The sequence below is a fragment of the Stomoxys calcitrans genome, chromosome 4, assembly GCF_963082655.1.
Source record: "Stomoxys calcitrans chromosome 4, idStoCalc2.1, whole genome shotgun sequence".
In the NCBI taxonomy this organism is placed as follows: domain Eukaryota; kingdom Metazoa; phylum Arthropoda; class Insecta; order Diptera; family Muscidae; genus Stomoxys; species Stomoxys calcitrans.
In genome coordinates this window covers 171,206,324-171,227,459 of record NC_081555.1, presented here as the reverse complement: position 1 = coordinate 171,227,459, position 21,136 = coordinate 171,206,324, and the positions used below count along the sequence as shown (strand labels likewise).

At 39.4% G+C, this 21,136-nt stretch overlaps 1 protein-coding gene across 1 annotated transcript in view; it reads right to left on the bottom strand.

Annotated features, from left to right (window-relative positions):
• Positions 1-1,452: 1,452 nt before the first annotated feature.
• LOC106084296 (neuronal acetylcholine receptor subunit alpha-7) overlaps positions 1,453-21,136 on the bottom strand; it is a 791,555-nt gene continuing 771,871 nt past the window's right edge. Inside the window, exons 12-14 of the mRNA XM_059366858.1 lie at positions 15,094-15,238; positions 1,942-2,085; positions 1,453-1,801 (exon numbers count right to left, since the gene is read on the bottom strand). Coding sequence (XP_059222841.1) covers positions 1,793-1,801; positions 1,942-2,085; positions 15,094-15,238 — 298 coding nt within the window. The 3' untranslated portion in view covers positions 1,453-1,792. The remainder of the gene's footprint in view (positions 1,802-1,941; positions 2,086-15,093; positions 15,239-21,136) is intronic.

Sequence of the window (21,136 nt, the reverse complement as noted above, 5' to 3'; positions counted from 1 at the left end):
TAGTAGAAATGATTGTGCAAAATTGGAATGGAATTGCACCCTATATGGGCTCAAAAAATTAAAGCGCGAGATCGATTTATATGTGTGCTATATTAGGCTATGTAGTTAAGTTTCATACCCCTATTTGAGTAATATTAGTTCTTCTTTGTACTCTTTGGTACCTAAATGTACGAATCACTAAGTCACCCAATTAAGGTTGCTTTATCGAGACTGGGTGACAAACTTGGCTCAATTCGCAAAGAAAATACCCATGCGATCAATTGTAGCACTAAACGTACATTTTCCAAAACGTTTTAAAACTTTTTATCCTCTTTCTTCTTTTATGCCAAGTTTCGGAGTTCTCCAAATTCAAAGCTCTAGCTCAAACCAAAATAAAAATACCAAATGGTACCAATTGTAGCAGTAGGTCTATTTCTACTTCCTAAATTTTTGTCAAATTTCTAGGTTCTAGTTCTCTGCATTACCATTTGTTGTCTAAAATTTACTGCCTTTAGTACGGTTACGAGTTGTGGCACTTTTTCCACACTGAATTTTGGCAAACATTTTTTAAATATCGCGGATCAATCTAATATTGAAATTCAAGACTTTTCAACATTATTAGTTACAGAGGCAAGAAATTTAGTATGTACTTTTCGTTTGAACTTATATCACCCCTTTAAACCGAAAGTGGTCTCAAGCTAAAACTCAGCAAACGGCACAGCATTTGTAGGATGGAAAAAAAGTTTAGTGAATTTAAAAAAACATATTACCAACCCACTGTGCTTCATTATTTACATAGCCGAAGTTTGATCATTTCGCATCGTTTTAATTTAGAAGAGATATCCTTGCATACATCAAACCACTTTGCAAAGATAGATGGCAAGAGTGTGTGTGAGTGAGAATTTTTAATTGAGTAAGATACAAATAGACCGACTCTTTGTGTTTTGTACAATATTTTAATTTTGTTTTCTTTCTTTAATTTTCTTTTAAATTTGATTCTATAGTTCACCTTGTTTTGTCTTCAAATTGATCCTATCACAGCAACAAACTTGTTTTTGTTCATCTTCTTTGTCTTCCATATATTTTTCGACATTATTTTCATATTTTCAAAAAACGAACAGATCGATGATGACCACATAATGGAACACAAACTTTTAAAATTCTTCTTTTGTTTTGTAAAAAAAAGCTGCACAAAAGAAAATTGAAAATTACTCTTACATAAATTTTTGCATTGCATAGCATTTGTCTTGTTTGTTTTTGTGATTTTCTTCATCTTGTTAATTTTTTTTTTCGAGGCTAACCTAAAGCTTAATTCAAATATTTTATATGTAACTAATTACATTTAATTATTGCATTGTTGTTTTTGTTCTTATGTTTCTTTCGCTTGTGTAGTTGTTGTTGTAATTAATAATTTGCATTCGTTATAAATGTGTTGTGTTGTTGTTGTTGTTGTTGTTGATGTTGGTTTGTTGCTTTATTTTTATTTTTGTTGGTTTTGTTTTTCTATAATTCTTCGTTGACCAGGCACATGTGCTTAAATGAATTGTATGCAAATTTTCAAAAAATTCCAATTCCAAAAATTATCCATAAAATTGTCGATAATGACTTTAGCGGCTTTAACGTTGACGTTGACATTGTTTGTTTGTTTGTTGTTGTTAAACTTGTTAATGATGATAATGGCGGAAGCGACGGCGATAACGGGAAGCGGCGGCATTTTCTTACTACTACGACGGCGGCAAAGGCGCAAGCGCTGGCATCGTTGTCGACGCATAGCAAAAGTTGTAACGCAGCAAATAAACGCATAACAACAAAGTTATGGGAACTAAACGGAGTGAGACAGAGAGAAAATTTGCAAAAGAGAAAGAGAATAAAAAGGATAAATACAATATATTTTTTTAAATTTTTTTTATTATATTAATTTTTTAAATTAAATATATCATATTGGCTGTCTGGGCAACTTACAATAAAATGTGGCGCTGAAAACAATACAGCCAATGTGGCTATTATGGTAAATAACGTAAACACAATAAGGCACAAACGATCCACTACCATGGCAGCAAATTTCCAATCTCTGGTTACATCACCGGTTTCATCTTCTTTTTTCAACTTTAAAAATATACATCACAAGAAAGTTTACATGAGAACACATAAAATCATAATAAAATGTATAGAAAAATCTTTTTCTCAGATCGAAATGCCAATAAAGACTACTTTGGAGTTCAATAGACAGGATGACGCAAATATAGGGATACAAAATTGAATTGTCGCACAGAAAGCCTATCAACAACACGGCGAAGAGTAATTCCAAAATTTATTTCTCAGTAATACAAAAAGAGCTCTGCGATCAATTGTTGGCCTTGAACTATTGTGTATGGTTGTGGGTTATTAGAAGCGATGAGTTATCAATGTCCACCTGTGACAAAAATCCTAAAAAAAATTCCAAATCGAAATGTAGCCTTAACTTAATATCGGCGAGCAAATTAAATATGATTTTACTCTTTCCCAAAGGATAGGTTACTGTGACAACCCTAACCCAAGGAATAGGATTCTGAGACAATCCAACCCCAAGGAAAAATGTACTGAGGCAACATTTCTCCGAGAAAAGGTGCATTGAACCAAGCCTTCCCCAAGGAAAAGGGCACTGAAACAACAAAGGAAAAAGGTGCTGAGGCAACTCTTCACCAAGGGAAAGCGCTCTGAGACAAATCTTCCCCAAGGGAATGCGAACTGAGATAACCATTCCTCAAAGGAAAGACCACTGATACAACCCTTTCCCAAGGGAAAGGATACTAAGACAAGGAAAAGTGTACTGCCGCAAGCCTTCCCCAAGGGAAATGGTACTGTGGCAATACTTCCCCAAGGGAAATGGTACTGAGGCAATACTTCCCCAAGGGAAATGGTACTGAGGCAATACTTCTCCAATTAAAAGTGTACTGAGGCAACACATCTCCAAGGAAAAGTGTACTGAGACAAGCCTTCCCCAAGGTAAAGTGTACTGATACAACCCTACCCAGAGGAAAGGGCACTGAGACAAACCTACTCAAGGTAAAGGGCACTTAAACTTCCCCTTCTTTAAGGGAAAGGGTATTGAAACTGCCATTTCCCAAGGGAAAGGGTACAGAAACTACCCTTTCCCAAGGGAAAGAGTACTGAATCTGTCCTTTCCTAAGAGAAAGGGAACTGAAACTACCCTTACCAAAGAGAAAGGGTACTGAAACAACCCTTCCTCAAGAGAAAGAGTACTGAAACTACCCTTACTCAAGAGAAAGGGTACTTAAAATACCCTTACTCAAGAGAAAGGGTACAGAAACTACCCTTCCTCAAGAGAAAGGGTACAGAAACTACCCTTCCTCAAGAGAAATGGTACTGAATCTACCCTTCCTCAAAAGAAAAGGTACTGAAACTACCCTTCCTCAAGAGAAAAGGTTCTGAAACTACCCTTCTTCAAAAGAAAGTCTACTGAAACTACATTCCTCAAGATAAAGAGAAGGGATACTGAAACCACACTTCCTAAAGTGAAAGGGTACTGAATCTACCCTACCTCAAGAGAAAGTGTACTGAAACTACCCTTCCTTAATAGAAAGGGTAATGAAAATACCCTTCCTCAAGAGAAGGGTACTGAAACTACCCTTCCTTAAGGGAAAGGGTAATGAAAATACACCTTCTTGAAGAGAGAGGTACTGAAACCATTCCTTTCTCAATAAAAAGCGTACATAAACTACCCTTCCTCAAGAGAAACTACTCTTTCTTAAGATGAAGGGTATTGAAACTACTCGGAACGCACCACCCACATAACTTCCAAAATTATATCGAAGACAAGGGTCGATATAGGTGTAAAATGAAAGGTATTTAAAAGTAGAGTACAAGAGTACAAGTAAATGCAAGTTTTGCCCATGAATATTTCACTAAGCAACAGGGGTAAACTTCTCACATATCAATGAGTGCAGTCCGATTCAAGTTTTAAGCTCAATGATAAGGGGCCTCCTTTTTATAGCCGAGTCCGAACGGCGTGCCACAGTGCGACACCTCTTTGGAGAGAAATTTTACATGGCATAGTACCTCACAAATGTTGCCAGCATTAGGAGGGAAAACCACCGCTGATTTTTTTTTTTCTGATGGTCTCGCCAAGATTCGAACCCAGGCGTTATGCGTCATAGGCGGACATGCTAACCTCTGCGCTACGGTGGCCTCCTGAGGGAAAAATGAAAAATAGAGTGCGAATCTGAAATTCTTACTTGGCCCCACAATGGCCATTTGCGATTCTTACTAAGGCCGAACGTTGGACCGATTTCCCTTTTTAAACCCACCACCGTTTGCAACACATCGAAATATCCATTTCCGACTCTATAAAGTATATATGTTCTTGATCAGCGTAAAAATCTAAGACGATTTAGCCATGTCCGTCCTTTTTTTCGTCTGTCTGTTGAAATCACGCAGCAGTCTTTAAAAATAGAGATATTGAGCTGAAACTTTGCACTGATTCTTTTTTTGTCCATAAGTAGGTAAAGTTCGAAGATGGGCTATATCGGACTATATCTTGATTTAGCCCCCATATAGACCAATCTCCCGACTTAGGCTCTTAGGCCCATAAAAGCCACATTTATTATCCGATTTTGCTGAAATTTCGGACAGTGAGTTGTGTTAGGTCTTTTGACATCCTATTTTAATTTGGTCCAGATCGGTCCAGATTTGGATATAGCTGCCATATAACCGATCTATAGATTTAAGGCTTTTGGCCCATAAAAGGCGCATTTATTGTCCGTCTTCGCTGAAATTTGGGACAGTAAGTTGTGTTAGCCCCTTCGACATTCTTCGTCAATTTGGTTCAGATTGGTCCAGATTTGGATATAGCTGCAATATATACCGATCCTCCGAATTAGGGTCTTAGGCCTATAAAAGCCACATTTATTATCTGATTTTGCTGAAATTTGGGACAGTGAGTTATCTTAGGCCCTTCGACATCTTTCTTCAATTTGGCCCTGATTGGTTCAGATTTGGATATAGCTGCCATATATACCGATCCTTCGATTTAGGGTCTTAGGCCTATAAAAGCCACATTTATTATCCGATTTTGCTGAAATTTTGGACAGTGAGTTGTCTTAGGCTCTTCGACATCTTTCTTCAATTTGGCCCTGATTGGTTCAGATTTTAATATATAGCTGTCTTATAGACCGATCTCTCGATTTAAGGCATTGAGCCCATAAAAATCGCATTTATTGTCTGATGTCGCTGAAATTTGGGACAGTGAGTTGTGTTAGGCCCTTCGACATTCCTTTTCAATTTTGCTCAGATCAGTCTAGATTTGGATATAGCTGTCATATAGGCCGATCTAGCGATTTAAGTTTTTGGAGCCATAAAAGGCGGATTTTTTGTCCGATTTCGTCGAAATTTGGGAAAGTGAGTTGTGTTAGACTCTTCGACATTTTTCTGAAACTTGGCTTAAATCGGTCCAGATTTGGATATAGCTGCCATATAGACCGATTTCTCGATTTAAAGTCCTGGCCCCATAAAAGGCGCATTTATAATCCGATTTCAATGAAATTTGATACAGTGACTTATGTTAGGCTTTTCGAAATCCGCGTCGTATATGGTTCAAATCGGTTTATTTTTAGATATACCTACTTAAAAGACTAATATTTTGTTATACACAGGTGAACAATGACTTGTACTTATCAGTATTTGGTCCAAATCGGAACATATTTCGATTTAGCTGCTATGAGGCATAAGGTATGCATTTTTCAATAGATTTGGACGAAAGGTGGTTTACATATATGCCCGAGGTGGTGGGTATCCAAAGTTCGGCCCGGCCGAACTTAACGCGTTTTTACTTGTTTTTTTCTTTTTCTTTTTAACGACGCATACAGCATTTCGATAAAATTTGGAATCGTGCTTGATATAAGCGCCATCTGGCACCTGCACCAAAACATGTTACATACAGATCTATTTTGACTTATTGATCTCACGAGTGGCGCTTTCGTTCAATTCTTAGAGAGTTTTTTACCGTCTATCATATGAATGCTATATAATTTATTGTTAAGGAAACTTTGCACAATTATTTCGTTTGTCAACGAGTCTAAATGGCAAATTTTTTTTAATTCATCGTTTTTTTACCCGAGTTTATCATAAACCATAGCTCAATGTTCAATTTAGTTTTTTTGTCGTTCGGTGAAATTGCATAAAAATTGGAATTACTCTTTCCTAAAACCATACAGTTGTATGCATTTTTGAAGAAAAACGTTATTTCTGCTGCCAGGAAATATGCCAATATAGTTTTATAGACTAAAATCATTTTCATAAGTGTTTTATTTGGTTGTTTGTTCTTTGTTTTGTTCTTACAAATATAACCTAGAGTGTATTTTGCTTTTCTAAACCCTAATGAAATTGAAAAAAGTGAAAATGCCGTTTCTTTTTTTCCCTCAAACAAGTCTAACTTTTGTTTAGATTATTTGTTGTTTTGTTTTTCCCATATCTAAGCTTTTTGACGGCTACATCACGTAAAACGCGGTGATGAACACGGCGATTGGTATTTTGATGTGGCAATTATGGTTTAAATATATTCTGGGATGCCGGGAACTTTGTGCTTTTCCCGTTTATCCCGCATTGCTGGCGGAGAACGAAATTGGATAGAAGAATAACAACATTTATTTTGAATTAGTAAATACTCTTTAATAATAAAAATAATATTAATAGAGATAGTAATGTATGCAAGACATTTATATTATAAAAAAAATAAATAAAAAATATTAATAGTCGAAATATACAACAAAATGAAATGGTTGTAAATACATAGTTAAAGCAACTATTTAAAATATCTCAATTCATTTGCATTTTAATAATAACATTTTAATGTAGAAATTAGAAATAGTAAATAAAAATTTATTTAACGATTAATTTTTTTTTATTCATTAAAAATTAATATAAATTTTTAATAGTAATTGTTCTAGTTTTTACATTTTAATTATTGTTATATAATGTTTAGTTTTTAATTTTTAATATAATTAATAACTTTTAATTTGAGTTTGTAATTTGTAGTTTTAATTCAAAATTATTGCATAAAAATTTTATTACCAAAAATTTAAAATTTTCATTCAAATTTAAGATCTAAAATTTTTATGTCAATTTTTTTTTAAGGTTTTCAGTTTTAACAATATTAATTTTTTCAATTTTTAATTTTCGATTTTATATATAAATTTTTTAATTTCCTTATTTTGTTTATAAATTTTTGATTCGTAATTTTTAATTCATAATTAAGTTAGTTTTTGAGTTTTTATTCATAATTATACGCACTAACAAAGGATGAGGGTATACTAATCTAGTCATTCCGTTTGTAACACCTCGAAATATTCGTCTAAGACCCCATAATGTAAATATATTCTTGATCGTCTCGACATCCTGGGTCGATCTAGCCGTTTCAGTCCGTCCGTCTGTCGAAATCACAATAGCCGTCGAACGCGTAGAGCTACTTGCACAGATACTTAATACTGATGTAGGTCGTTGGGGATTGAAAATGTGCCTTATCGGTTCAGATTTAGATATAGCTCCCATATAAACCAATCTCTCCCATTTGACTTCCTGAGCCTCTGGAAACCGCAATTTTTGTCCGATTTGGCTGAAATTTTGCATATAGCGTTCAGTTATGACTTTCATTAACTGTTCCAAGTACGGTACAAATCTATGAGAATCTGATATAGCTCCCATATAAACCGATCTTCCGATTTGACTTCTTGAGCCGCTGGAAGCCTTAATTTTCATCCGCTTAGTCTGAAATTTTGCACATAGTGTTCTGTTATAACTTCCAACAACTGTGCCAAGTACGGTCTATCACCTCCCATATAAACCTATATCCCGATTTGACTTCTTGAGCGCTTACAAGCCGCAACTTTTGTCCGTTATGGCAGAAATTTTGCAGATGGTGTTCTGTTTTGACTTGCAACAACTGTGTTTAGTACGGCCTAAATCGCTCTATAACCTGATATAGCTCCCATATAAACCAATCTCCTGATTTAATTTTTTGAGTCAGGAAGTACGAGTCGTGGAATTTATGCTGCCCTCTTCTACATCGGACAATGCCGGAACTGACACCGACACAAACACTACAACTGGAAATGTCACATACGCTACAGACAAAACCGAGACCGCCAGTGGAAGCACCGCGTGCATAATACCAGGCCCAGAAAAGGGCAAAACTTTTAAGCCGAAGCCTTTCGTTGATCCTGCTGATAGCGCCAGGAAGAATGGTCAAGAGAGTGTGCTCCCGGCAAGGGTAAGTCACTCAAATGACAAGCCTAAACCAGGGAATAAACGGCATCGATCTGGCGATGTACAGGTGCCTGATGGCAATAGGGCCAAGGAATTGGCCAGCTTGTTAGCGCCTAAACTACAGGTGGCTATCCTGGACCGGATCAATCCTGAAGGCCGGCTATCCACTGAGAAATGGTTATTAGTTGATGAGAAGATTCTCCGAGCTCTATCGGAAGCCATTGGAAAAGGCGAGGATGACTTAATTACGGCTTTCGTCGATGTCAAGTGGCAGAAGGGTATCAAGGTCATCGGATGCCGAAAGCTCTAGATTTTCTTTCGACCTGCATCGGTGCCCCTGACCCTCTTTGGTCTGGCATGAAGACAGAGCTGGTCCCGATTGATCAGATCTCCCACTGGACGACGCTGCGAGTGTGAATTCCCCCTCCAGTATTGGAAGACGAAGCTATACTCAGGCTGCTTAAAGGGCAGAATAAGCATCTGCTAGCGGAGAGCTGGACAATTGTAAGGGGACGAACGAGAGATAAAGGTAATTGCAAGGACCTCTGGATCCGGGTTGGTTCAGAATCCTTGTAACTCCTGAAGTCCTCGCTGGGAGATATCAAGTTCGGTTTAAACCATGTGAGAATGGTCCTGCCCGCCGATGAAGACGACGCCACCGAGGGAGGCATGGGCTGCCTGAAGCTAGTGCAGATTAACCTACACCACTTGGAGGCAGCCACGGATGAGCTGCTGAGAGCTACGAGGGGAGAGATGGCACTGATGTGGCCCTCGTTCAAGAACCGTGGTTACGAGGGAACAAGGTTTGTGGACTCAGATCACGAATTCTGAATCTCATCTCCCCCCCAAAGATGGTAAGATTAGAAGCTTTATCGTAGCCAGTAGGGATTTGAATCTTTTTCTGATTTCTCGTTTCATGAAGACCTAACGGTAACGGCCTTGGAGAGACCCCGCAAACCATTACTGGTCCTGGCCTCCATGTAAGGTAGGTACGTGGAGGCCAGGACGGTGTGGGCAACCGCCCTACAGACACAGTCCGGGCCCTGGTCGGTTGGTGCGAGGAAAAGGGGTATGACTTTGACTTTGTGCTATGGGGTGACGCCAATGCACACCACAGTCTCTGGGGAGGCACGTATACCAATGAAAGAGGTGAGTCACTATTTGATTACATTCTATCCACGAGTCTAGTTGTATGCAATAGGGAAAAAGCCACTACTTTCTAGAACCGGATCAGGGAACAGGTTATGGATATAACGCTTGTGACGAATAGTGACTCGGTGATGGTTATGGACTGAAACGTTTCCACCAAGTGCTCCTTTACGGATCACTATAGGAAATGTTTTCGGGTCGAGCACGAGAGGCGGAGGAGGATACCATACAGAAACCCGAGGAGGGCCCCCAAGGGGGCCTCTGGAGGACGCAAGGGAATTGGAGACCATAGCCGATCTTGTCACGGGATGCCTGAACGAGGCCTTTTTGAAGGCATGTCCCAAAATAGTACCGCCATGTAAAACCAGCCAGTCATGGTGGTCACTGGAACTGAAGGTACTCAGGAGGGAGAGCAAAAGACTATTTTTAATAAGGCCAAGAGAGAGAACACGGGAGAGGGCTGAGACGAGTATCGTGCCGCGCTTGGCAAGTTCAAGAAGAAGACAAGAAAGGCGAAGAGGAGTTCCTGGACGAAATTTTGTGGGGAATTGTATAGCACTAATGAGGCAACTAGGTTGCGCAAAGTGCTCTCGAAGGATCCCATCACGCCTAGCTCCCTGAGGAGGGAGGAAGGGACTTACACAGATAGTGGGCAGGAGACGGTGGAACTTTTGATGGAGGCTTATTTCCCAAGCGGCTAGGAAGAGGGCGGTGATCAGGACCACGCAATATCTACACATGTGGCCTTAACGGACAACCTCACCAGAGACATCGTTGACGAGGAGAAGATAGCGTGGGCTGTCCGCACATTCCGGCCATTTAAGTCGGCCGGATCTGACGAAATTATCTCGACATTGATGCGGCAGTCCCTTGGAGTCACCCTGCCATGGCTTGAGCAGATCTTCAGGGCGAGCCTGGCATGGTCCTACATACCGCGGGCATGGAGGGAAGTCAAGGTGGTCTTTATCCCCAAGGCGGGAAGAATAAACCACAGTACGACGATGGATTATAGGCCTATTAGTCTGTCATCGTGGAAAGACTGATTGACCTGAAGGTGAGAGGGGAACTGATGCCAGAAAACTTCAGTGGGGCACAACACGCATACCTGAAAAGCAGGTCGGTGGAGATGGCCCACTGGTCGCTTTTTACTCCTGCAGGAGGATGTTCGTTAGGAAGTGAGGGGTGACTCCCAAGATGATTTATTGGATATATACGGCCATAGTGAGAGCAGTACTGGCCTATGGAGCACTGGTATGGTGGAATGCCGTAGGGAAGAGGAGCGTGCGAGGGAGTTCGAGAAGATCCGGAGGCTGGCCTGCTTCGGGATCACAGGGGTAGTAAGATCCGCACCGCAGGCAGGCCTGGGTCACGCATAGGCTGAGGGAGCTCGGCATGCTGAAGGTGGATGGTTGCGGCCACAGTTCGATTCTCGGTGTTATGGATGCGGAGGGTAGACTGAGGAGGATCTCCGACTATCTGGCACCTGTGCCGACTGGAGTGAGGGCATTCGCGATTCAATTTCTTGAGAGGGACGAATGGAGGGCGAATGGTCTACTAGAGGAGGATGAGACCTCGATCTACACAGATGGCTCCAAGATGGACTCAGGGACTGGATTGGGGGTCTACTCTGACGGGCGATTCTACTCGTAAGGGCGGTTCTTCACCCCCAGCTCGGGGGATGTAGAATCTCCTATATTTTCTTTTATTCGTGTATAACCTCTAGTCCGAGGTCTCACATTTTCTTACCGAAATTTTTGTACGATTTGGCTGAAGTGTAGCACGATTTTGTTGAAATGTAGCACGTAGTGTTTTGTTATGACTTTCAACAACTTTGCCAATTGCGGTCCAAATCAGTCTATAGCTTGATATATAACTCATAATTTTTAATTTGAGTTTATTATTTATAGTTTTAATTCAAAACAAACGAGTTATGTTCAGCTGGGATGAATCTGATCCCATTTGTCGAGTTCTTTTCCCGGTATCTCGTTTAAGGCGAACAAACGATTAAAGAAAATAAAGAAGTCATTGTGTAAAATTTCATCCATTTTGAATAAGTCATTTGGGTACCGGAAGCCTCCTCCAAAAATCCCATGGTACGACACTCTTGTCGAGATGCTACTGACGCCAAGAATGCGACATATAGAGCAACCCTACAATCAGAGGTATCGGGAGAAAAGGAGAGAAGAGAAACATCTATTCCGCAGAAAGAAAGACGTGAGTGTGAGCGAATTGAGATGTACAGGAGTCAGAATGAAGTGCGGAAATTCTACCAAAAAATTAAACATCAAACCGATGGCTTTGGTGCAGGCACATACTCCTGCAGAGACAAAGAAGGAAATCTGGTAACTGAAACAGATAACATGCTGAGGATATGGAAAGAACATTTTACCCAACTGGTAGTGTCCGATGTTGGCGGCTCTGGATCTGAACGTATAGAAGAACGTATACCTGATGATTGTAACTTCAGCATACTATGTCCCATACACAATAAAGGAGACAAGACGGAATGTGCCAACTACAGAGGAATAAGTCTCCTCCCCATCGCATACAAAATACTCTCGAGCATACGGTGTGAAAGATTAAAACCTAAAGTCAATGAGATAATTGGGCCCTATCACTGCGGCTTTAGACTTTAAATCCACCCTGGACCAGATATTCACACTGCGCCAAGTCCTGGAAAAGTCCCGAGAAGGACAAATCAGCACCTACCATCTCTTTGTTGACTACAAAGCCGCCTTCGATACTCGTTTACATTGAAAGGTATTTCAAGTCATGTCTGAGTTTGGTATCCCTGCAAAATTAATAAGACTCTGCAGGATGACACTTGCTTATACGCGTTCCTCAGTAAGAATAGGAAAGATTCTCTCCGCACCATTTAATACCAAACGAGGTTTTAGACAAGGAGACAGCCTATCTAAAGAGATCACACTTTAATATCCTGCTGGAGAAGATTATACGAGATGCAGATGTGAATAGATATGGCACACTAATCTCAAGAGAACACATGCTACTCGCCTATGCCGACGACATCGATATCATAGGTCGGTCACCGGAAGTAGTAACTGCAGCCTTTGAAAGAATCGAAAGAGAGTCAGTGAAAATGGGTCTGGCAGTAAATGGAGATAAGACGAAATGGATGGTTTCAACTCCCAAAAAGCCTTGCACATCCGAGCAGATAAAAAAATCGGGAAAGTTGGGAACCATAACTTTGAGACAGTCAGATACTTTATTTACCTCGACACCGCCGTAACCGAAACGAATTACACCAGTTATAAGATAAAGCCAAGAATAATACTGGCAAACAGATGCTTCTTTGGACTAAGTAAGCAGTTTAGAAACAAGGCCACCTCTCGACAGACGAAGACTACACTATACAAGACACTGATACTACCCGTGCTGTTATATGGCTCTGAAGCATGGGTTCTTGTGAAAGCAGATGAGGCAGTGCTTGGAGTATTTGAGAGAAAGATTCTTCGTAAAATATATGGACAAGTTTGCGTTAACGAAGAATATAGGCGACGTATGAACCACGAGCTGTATGACGACGATAACATAGTTACACGCATCAAAATACAACGGCTACATTGGCTAGGTCATGTTGTCAGAATGGATGAAGAAGCTCCAGCAAAGAAGTCTTTTGAAGGCAAACACGGTGGTACACGCAAACCGGAAAGACCAAAAGCCCGATGGAAAGATCAAGTTGTGGGAGACACCTCGAAACTTGGTGTCAGAGATTTTAGAATGAGCGCAGAAAATCGAGGCGCTTGGAACGCTATTCTACGTTCGGCTAGTGGAACAAATATTCTGTCATAGCCAATTAATGTAAGTAAGTAAGCTATCCGCTTGAAATTTTGCACAAATAGTTCTTATAAGTGTAGATTGGTTGACATTGTAAATGGGCCATATCGGTCCATGTTTTGATATAGCTGCCATATAAACCGATCTGGTATATGACTTCTTGAGCCAATAGAGGATGCAACTTTTATCCGATTTTGCTGAAATTTTGTATGAGACGTTTTGTTATAGTTTCTAACAATAATGCCAATTGTGGTTCAAATCGGTCCATAACCTGACATAGCTGGCATATAAACCGATCTTGGATCTTGACTTCTTGAGCCTCCAGAGGGCGCAATTATTATCCGATTTGACTGTAATTTAGCATGACGTGTTTCGTTATGACTTCCAACTACTGTGCCAAGTTTGGTTTAAATCGGTGCATAACCTGATATAGCTGCCATATAAACCGATCTTGGATCTTGACTTCTTGACCCATAAGATGAGCCATATCGGTCCATGTTTTGATCTAGCTGCCATATAAACCAATCTGGGATATGACTTCTTGAGCCACTAGAGGACCGAATTCTCATTCGATTTGACTGAAATTTTGCACGAGGTGTTTCGTTATGACTTCCAACAACTGTGCCAAATATGGTTCAAATCGGTTCATAACCTGATATAGCTACCATATAAACCGATCTGAGATCTTGACTTCTTGAGCCTCAAGAGGGCGTTATTATTATCCGATTGGGTTGATAAATTTTGTACAACGGCTTCTCCCATGACCTTCAATATACGTGTCAAATATGGTCTGAATCGGTCTTCAGCCTGATACAGCTCCCCTATAAACCAATCTCCCGATTTTACTTTTTAAGCCCCTAGAAGGCCCAATTCTTATTCGATTTCGTTGAAATTTTACACATGGACTTCTACTGTGGTCTCCAACACTCAATTCAATTAGCATGGCAATTCTTATCTTTTATCCTTTGTTTGTCTAAAAAGAGATACGGGGAAAGAACTCGACCAATGCGGTCAATGGTGGAGGGTATATAAGATTCGTTCCGGCCGAACTTAGCACGCTTTTATTTGTTATTTATATTTTAGAATTTTAATTTTTGTTATAATTTTTTTCTATTTTTTTTTTTAACTTTTATCAATTGAAATAATATAAAATTTTTAATAAAATACCATTCATAATGTTGCATAGTTTTTTTTTCATTTATAAAATACATATAATAAATATTATTAAAAATTTACTCATTACGTAATTGAAGTAGGAGAAGAAGAAAAAATTATATTTTTTTTGTTAAAAAGTTTACCTGTTCAATTCTGTAAAATATATGCTTAAATGTTATAGAAAAATATTCTTTAAAACGATTGTTTCTGTATGAAATGAATTATCAATCATTAGAAAAAGTATTAAATTTTTAGTAATGAAATTTATAAAAATGAATTTTAAATGATTTTTTGTAAATATTTTAAACTGTTATTATTTACATTTATTGGGATGAAAATGGGTTAATATTTAATTGCATTTTTAAGTGAATAACTTTAGTAACAGAAACTTAAAAAAAAATAAACGTTTATCTTATTTATTACTAGTTTATTTAAGCGAGTATTTATATATTCGAAATTAATTTTTAGTTTAAAATGTTGTTTAAATTTTTTGCTTTATTTGTTTGTTAAAAATGAAAATTTATATGCGTTTCCTAAAATTTTGTATCCATACATTCGAATCGCACTGTAGCGCTAAAGCATTGCTTTCCCCCAACTAACACTTGGTTTTTTTTCACTTTATTAGGGGGTCACTTTAATTTGTTGTATATGTATGTATGTCTGTACTATTTTCTTCTCTTGAAGTGGTTTAGTGTGAATAGTAGCAATGGCAGTAGTAGCAGTCTATTTAGGTACTCTTGCATGTATGCTTACCTGATCAGTTATCCATCTTAACTCTTTCAATATTAAAGCCAATTCATATTCAGCAGATGAACTCAGACAGGTGTGTGATATGGCTTCGTGCATTCGTGTATCGCCAACGGGACCAACGGGGCCAACACTACCATCGTCACCTTGTCTGCAAGTTTAAGTAATATTTCCTTTTTTCAAAACAATATACATACATACGCACACGCATACATATTATGAGATGGCATAGTAGACACACAGATAAGGATGGGTGTATGTAAGTATGTAATTGCTTATGTTTTTTTTTATATATGTGTATGTCATGCATAAATTTCATTTATGCATATGTAAGCACATATATTTTGCTGTTGTTGTTGATATGTATATGTTTATATTTGCCATACTTATGTATTGCACGCCTTCCTTATTCAAAAAGATAGCGAATGTGTGTTATAAAAGGAGCGTGCAAATGAATACATATGTATGTTTGTGTTTGTCAACAGTATTGTGCAATACTACTATAACAAAAATAAAACGAGAATTTCTAAGATAAATTGTAAACTCAAAAAGTACATAAATTAAGATGGACTACAACTTAGAGTTCAATCTACAAATATGCTATTTTGGATATCACTTTTAGTTAGACGAACTCCCTTGCAACTAGGCTTTAGCATAAAATCTGGTGCAGGATATATGCACTATTAACTGCGTATGGTTTGTGAAAATTTTATATAACAGAGATAACAGAGAATGGGGGAATATTCACCAAATTATCAATTTTCGACCCTACATAGTACATAGTTTATACGATATCCTTGTATGTCTGTTAGTTGTAATAAAAATTTGAGATATTGAGCAAAAATTTAGCGTAGGTTTATAGATTGATGGAGGCCACTGTAGCGCAGAGGTTAGCAGGTCCGCCTATAACGCTGAACGCCTGGGTTCGAATCCTGGCGGGACCATTAGAAAACATTTTCAACGGTGGTTTTCCCCTCCTAATGCTGGCAACATTTGTGAGGTCCTATGTCATGTTCAAACTTCTCTCCAAATAGACGTCGCACTGCGGCACGCTGTTCGAACTCGGCTATAAAGAGGAGGCTTAAACATGAATCGGACTGCACTCATTGATATGTGAGTAGTTTGCCCCTGATCCTTAGTGGAATGTTCATGGGCAAAATTTGCATTTTTTTATAGGTTGAAGAGAGGGTGCAGATATTAATCCGGCCCCTGCGACTATGTACATTGTACATACACCAGTAATCGGCTTGTTGTGCTATAAATACAAAAATTCAAAAAAATCAAAGTCAGGGATTTTGTCCTACAAACAAAATCGCGAATTGTTTTCCATACCACGCCCCTAATTCGGTTCATGTCATGTTCATGTTCAAGTGTCTGTTAGCCGCGGAAGCCGGGCAATGACAAGGAAATGGTCCAAAGCGCATACGATTAGATTTTCCGAACACATTGCCAAATCTAAAACCTCCTCACTAATCATATAACAATGGTAGCAATGTTACCAATATTAAGTGTTATTAGTTCGTTTGTATTCAAGAATTTCGTAGTTTTGCGGGGCCAAGCCCATACGAAATGTGGTGACATTTCCATCGCACCCTATTAGTATCCTGTTTGTTTTGCCTTTCTCACCAGTTGTTGCCGGTGTTGGTGGTGGCGGCATCGGAGAGTTGTAAGGCAGAACAAGTAAGAGCGTTCGGTCGGGCCGAATCTTATATACCCTCCACCATGGAACGCATTTGTCGAGTTCTATGCGCAGTATCTCTTTTTAGGCAAACAAAGAATATTGAATAAGAAGCTCCATCAGCATGAGCTATATCAAGTTATAGTCCGACTCGCACCATAAATAATTGCTGAACATTTTAGAAGTCATTGCGTAATATTTCAGTTCATTCGGATAAGAATTGCATCTTGTAGGGGCTCAAGAAGCAAAATCGGGAGATCGGTTTATATGGGAGCTGTATCAAGCTATTGATCGATTCAGACCATATTCGACACGTATGTATGTTGAAGGTCATGAGAGAGGCCGGTGTACAAAATTTCTGCCAAATCGGATAAGAGTTGCGCCCTCTAGAGGCTCAAGAATTCAAGATGCCAGATCGGTTTATATGGCAGCTATATCAGGTTATGTACCGATTTTCGCTATACTCAGCACAATTATTGGAAGTTATAACAAAACACCTCATGCGAAATTTCAGCCAAATCGGATGAGAATTGCGCCCTCTATAGGCTCAAAAAGACAAAATCTAAGATCGGTTTATATGACAGCTATACCAAATTATGAACCGATTTGAATCATACTTGGCACAATTGTTGCAAGTGATACCGAAACACCACGTGCAAAATTTCAGTCAAATCGGATAAGAATTGAGCCCTGTAGTGGCTCAAGAAGTCAAGACCCAAGATATATGGGTCTTATATGGCAGCTATATCAAAACGTGGACCGATTTGGCGCATTTACAATCCCAACCGACCTACACTAATAAAAAGTAATTGTGCCAAATTTCGACAGACAGACGGACGGACGGACATGGCTAAATCGACTCAAAATGACATGATGATCAAGAATATATATACTTTATGGGGCCTCAGACGCATATTTCGAGGTGTTACATACAGAATGACGTTATCAGTATACCCTCATCCTATGGTGGAGGGTATAAAAAGTATTGCCAGGTATGCTCCATAATCTGCCTGTTTCACCACAGTTGCCCACTCTGGGGATAAGACATAACCTACATTTTTATACCCTCCACCATAAGAGGGGGGGTATACTAATTTCGTCATTCTGATTGTATAGTATATATATATATATATTCTTGATCGTCGTGAAATTTTATGTCGATCTAGCCATGTCCGTCCGTCTGTCCGTCCGTCCGTCTGTCTGTCGAAAGCACGCTAACTTCCGAAGGAGTAAAGCTAGCCGCTTGAAATTTTGCACAAATACTTCTTATTAGTGTAGGTCAGTTGGTATTGTAAATGGGCCATATCGGTCCATGTTTTGATATAGCTGCCATATAAACCGATCTTGGGTCTTGACTTCTTGAGCCTCTAGAGTGCGCATTTCTTATCCGATTGGGATGAAATTTTGCACGACGTGTTTTGTTATGATATCCAACATCTGTGCCAAGTATGGTTCAAATCGGTCCATAACCTGATATAGCTGCCATATAAACCGATCTGGGGTCTTGACTTCTTGAGCCTCTAGAGTGCGCAATTCTTATCCGATTTGCCTGAAATTTTGTACGACGGATTCTTTCATGACCATCAACATACGTGTTTATTATGGTCTGAATCGGTCCATAGCCCGATACAGCTCCCATATAAATCGATCTTTCTATTTTACTTTTTGAGCTCACAAAGAGCGCAATTCTTATTCGAATTGGCTGACATTTTACACAGGTCTCCAACATATAATTTAATTGTGGTCCAAACCGGACCATATCTTGATATCGCTCTAATAGCAGAGCAAATCTTTTCTTATATCCTGTTTTGCCTAAGAAGAGATGCCGGGAAAAGAACTCGACAAATGCGATCTATGGTGGAGGGTATATAAGATTCGGCCCGGCCGAACTTAGCACGCTTTTACTTGTTATGACTAATGCAGGTCCTCAGCTGAGTGCTCGTGTAAGAATAGAAAATTGCTAGTTGACATGGTTCAGTTCTGAAACTTTGTTTCGGGTCGTCCATGACTCCTAAATTAAAGCAATATGGCGCAGAGGATAGCATGTTCGCCTATAACCCCGAACGCCTGGTTATCCCCTTACTAATGCTGGTAACCTTTGTGAGGAATCCTGCCACGCTAAAACATCTCACCCAGTGGTGTTGCCATGCGGCACGCCGTTCGGACTCGGCATAAAAAAGGACGTCCCTTATCGCTGAGTTTCAACTTTAATCGGACTGAAGTCCGACAGAAGTAACCCCTGCTCCGTCTGTCTGCTGTTGAAATTGCGCTACAGCTTTTAAAAAAAGAGGTATTAATCTGAAACTTTGCACAGATTCTTATTTTGTCCATAGACAGATTAAGTTCGAATATGGGCTATATCAGACTATATCTTGATATAACCCCCATATAGACCGATCTCTTGGTATAAGGTCTTGGTCCAATAAAAGGCGTATTTATTGTCCGATTTCGCCGAAATTTGGGACAGTAAGTTGTGTTAGGTCACTCGACATCCCACTTCAATTTGGCTCAGATTTGGGACAGTAAGTGGTGTTAGGCCCTTCGACATTCTTCTTCAATTTGGCACAGATCGGTCCAGATTTGGATATAGCTGCCATATAGACCGTTCTCTCGATTTAAGATATTGGACCCATAGAAGGCGCATTTATTGTCCGATTTCGCTGAAATTTGGTTCTTAAATCTATCCTTCGACATTTTTTTTTATTTTGTCCAGGTCGATCCAGATTTGGATATAGCTGCTTATAGACCGATCTCTCGATTTTTGGCCTTAGGGCCATAGAAGGCGCATTTTTTGTCTGATTTCGCTGAAATTTGGGAAAGTGATCTTCGTTAAGCCCTTCGATATTTTTTTTTCAATTTCGCCCAGAAAGTCCCAATTTGGATATAGCTGCCATATGGACCGATCTCTCGATTTAAGTTCTTGGTCCCATAAAAGACGCATTTATTGTTTGATTTCGCTGAAATTTGAGAAAGTGAGTTGCGTTAAGCCTTTCAACATCTTTTTTTTTAATTTTGTTCACATCGGTTCAGACTTGGATATACCTGCCATATATACCGATCTGCCGATTTAATGTCTTTGGCCCACAAATGCCGCTATTAATGTCCGATTTCGCTGAAATATGGGAAAGTTAATTGCGTTAAGCCCTTCGACATGCTTTTTTTTATCGGTTCAGTTTTGGATATAGCTGCCATATAGACCGATTTCTCGATTTAAAGCCTTGGCCCCATAAAAGGCACATTTATTGTCCAATTTCGCTGAAATTTGACACAGTAACTTATGTTAGGCTTTTCGACATGCGTGTTTGAAGGGGGGCGGACCCTCCCCCTTACTTTAATTTTCAGAAACGCCAGATCTCGGAGATGGGTGGTGCGATTTAAGCGAAATTTTGTGTGTTCTCATATAGTACCTTAAAAATAAAAATTTGGTATCCAAATTTCCGATGGGGTACCTAGGGGGGGCCGCCCCACCCTGAAACCTACCAAACATATATTTAGACCAATCACGACAATATGGGACTCAAATGAAAGGTATTTAGGATAAGAAAACGTATCTGATATCCAATTGTCGGACCAAGTGTTGGGGGGACCATCCCAAGCCCCAAATGTGAGACCCAGTTTCTGGGGGTCCACCCCTTGCCCAAAACACCTCCCAAAGAGGACTATTTACTGACCATGGGAATATGGGGCTTAAATAAAAAGTATTTGAATGTAGAATTAGAATCTAATGTCCAAATATGGGACCAAGTGTTTGGGGGGCCGCCTCTCACCAAGAACACCCCCCAAAGGGGACAAATTTACGACTATAGCAATATGGGACTCAAATGAAAGGTCTTTGGGAGTGAAGCACAAATTTGATACCAACATTAGGGAAAAATGTCTATGGGGCCACAACACCACCCAAATAGTAAGTATTTGCTGACTATTGCAATATGAGGCTCAAATGAGAGGGTTTTCAAAGTGGAACACGAACCCGATATATATTTTCAATGCCAACTCACTGAGTGGCCCATCCCACAAAACACCCCCCCACCCCAAGCCGGTCATGTTTGCCGACTATGGAAATATGGGGCTCAAATTAAAGGTATATGGGAGTAGACCACGTATCTGATATCAACATTAGGGACCAAATTTCTAGGGGATGTCCCTCCACCATAACAACCCACAAATAGGACGTATTTGCTCACCAAGACAATTTGAGTCTTAAAGAGAGTGGAACTAAATATTTATTTATTTCATCTTTTAAACTCCCCTTAAACCAATGGCAATATGAGGTTTAAATAAATGGTATTTGAGAGAAGAGCACGATGTTGATATTTCATCAGGGTTAAGTATCTGGGGGACCACCTCTCCCCCGAAAACATCACTAAATCA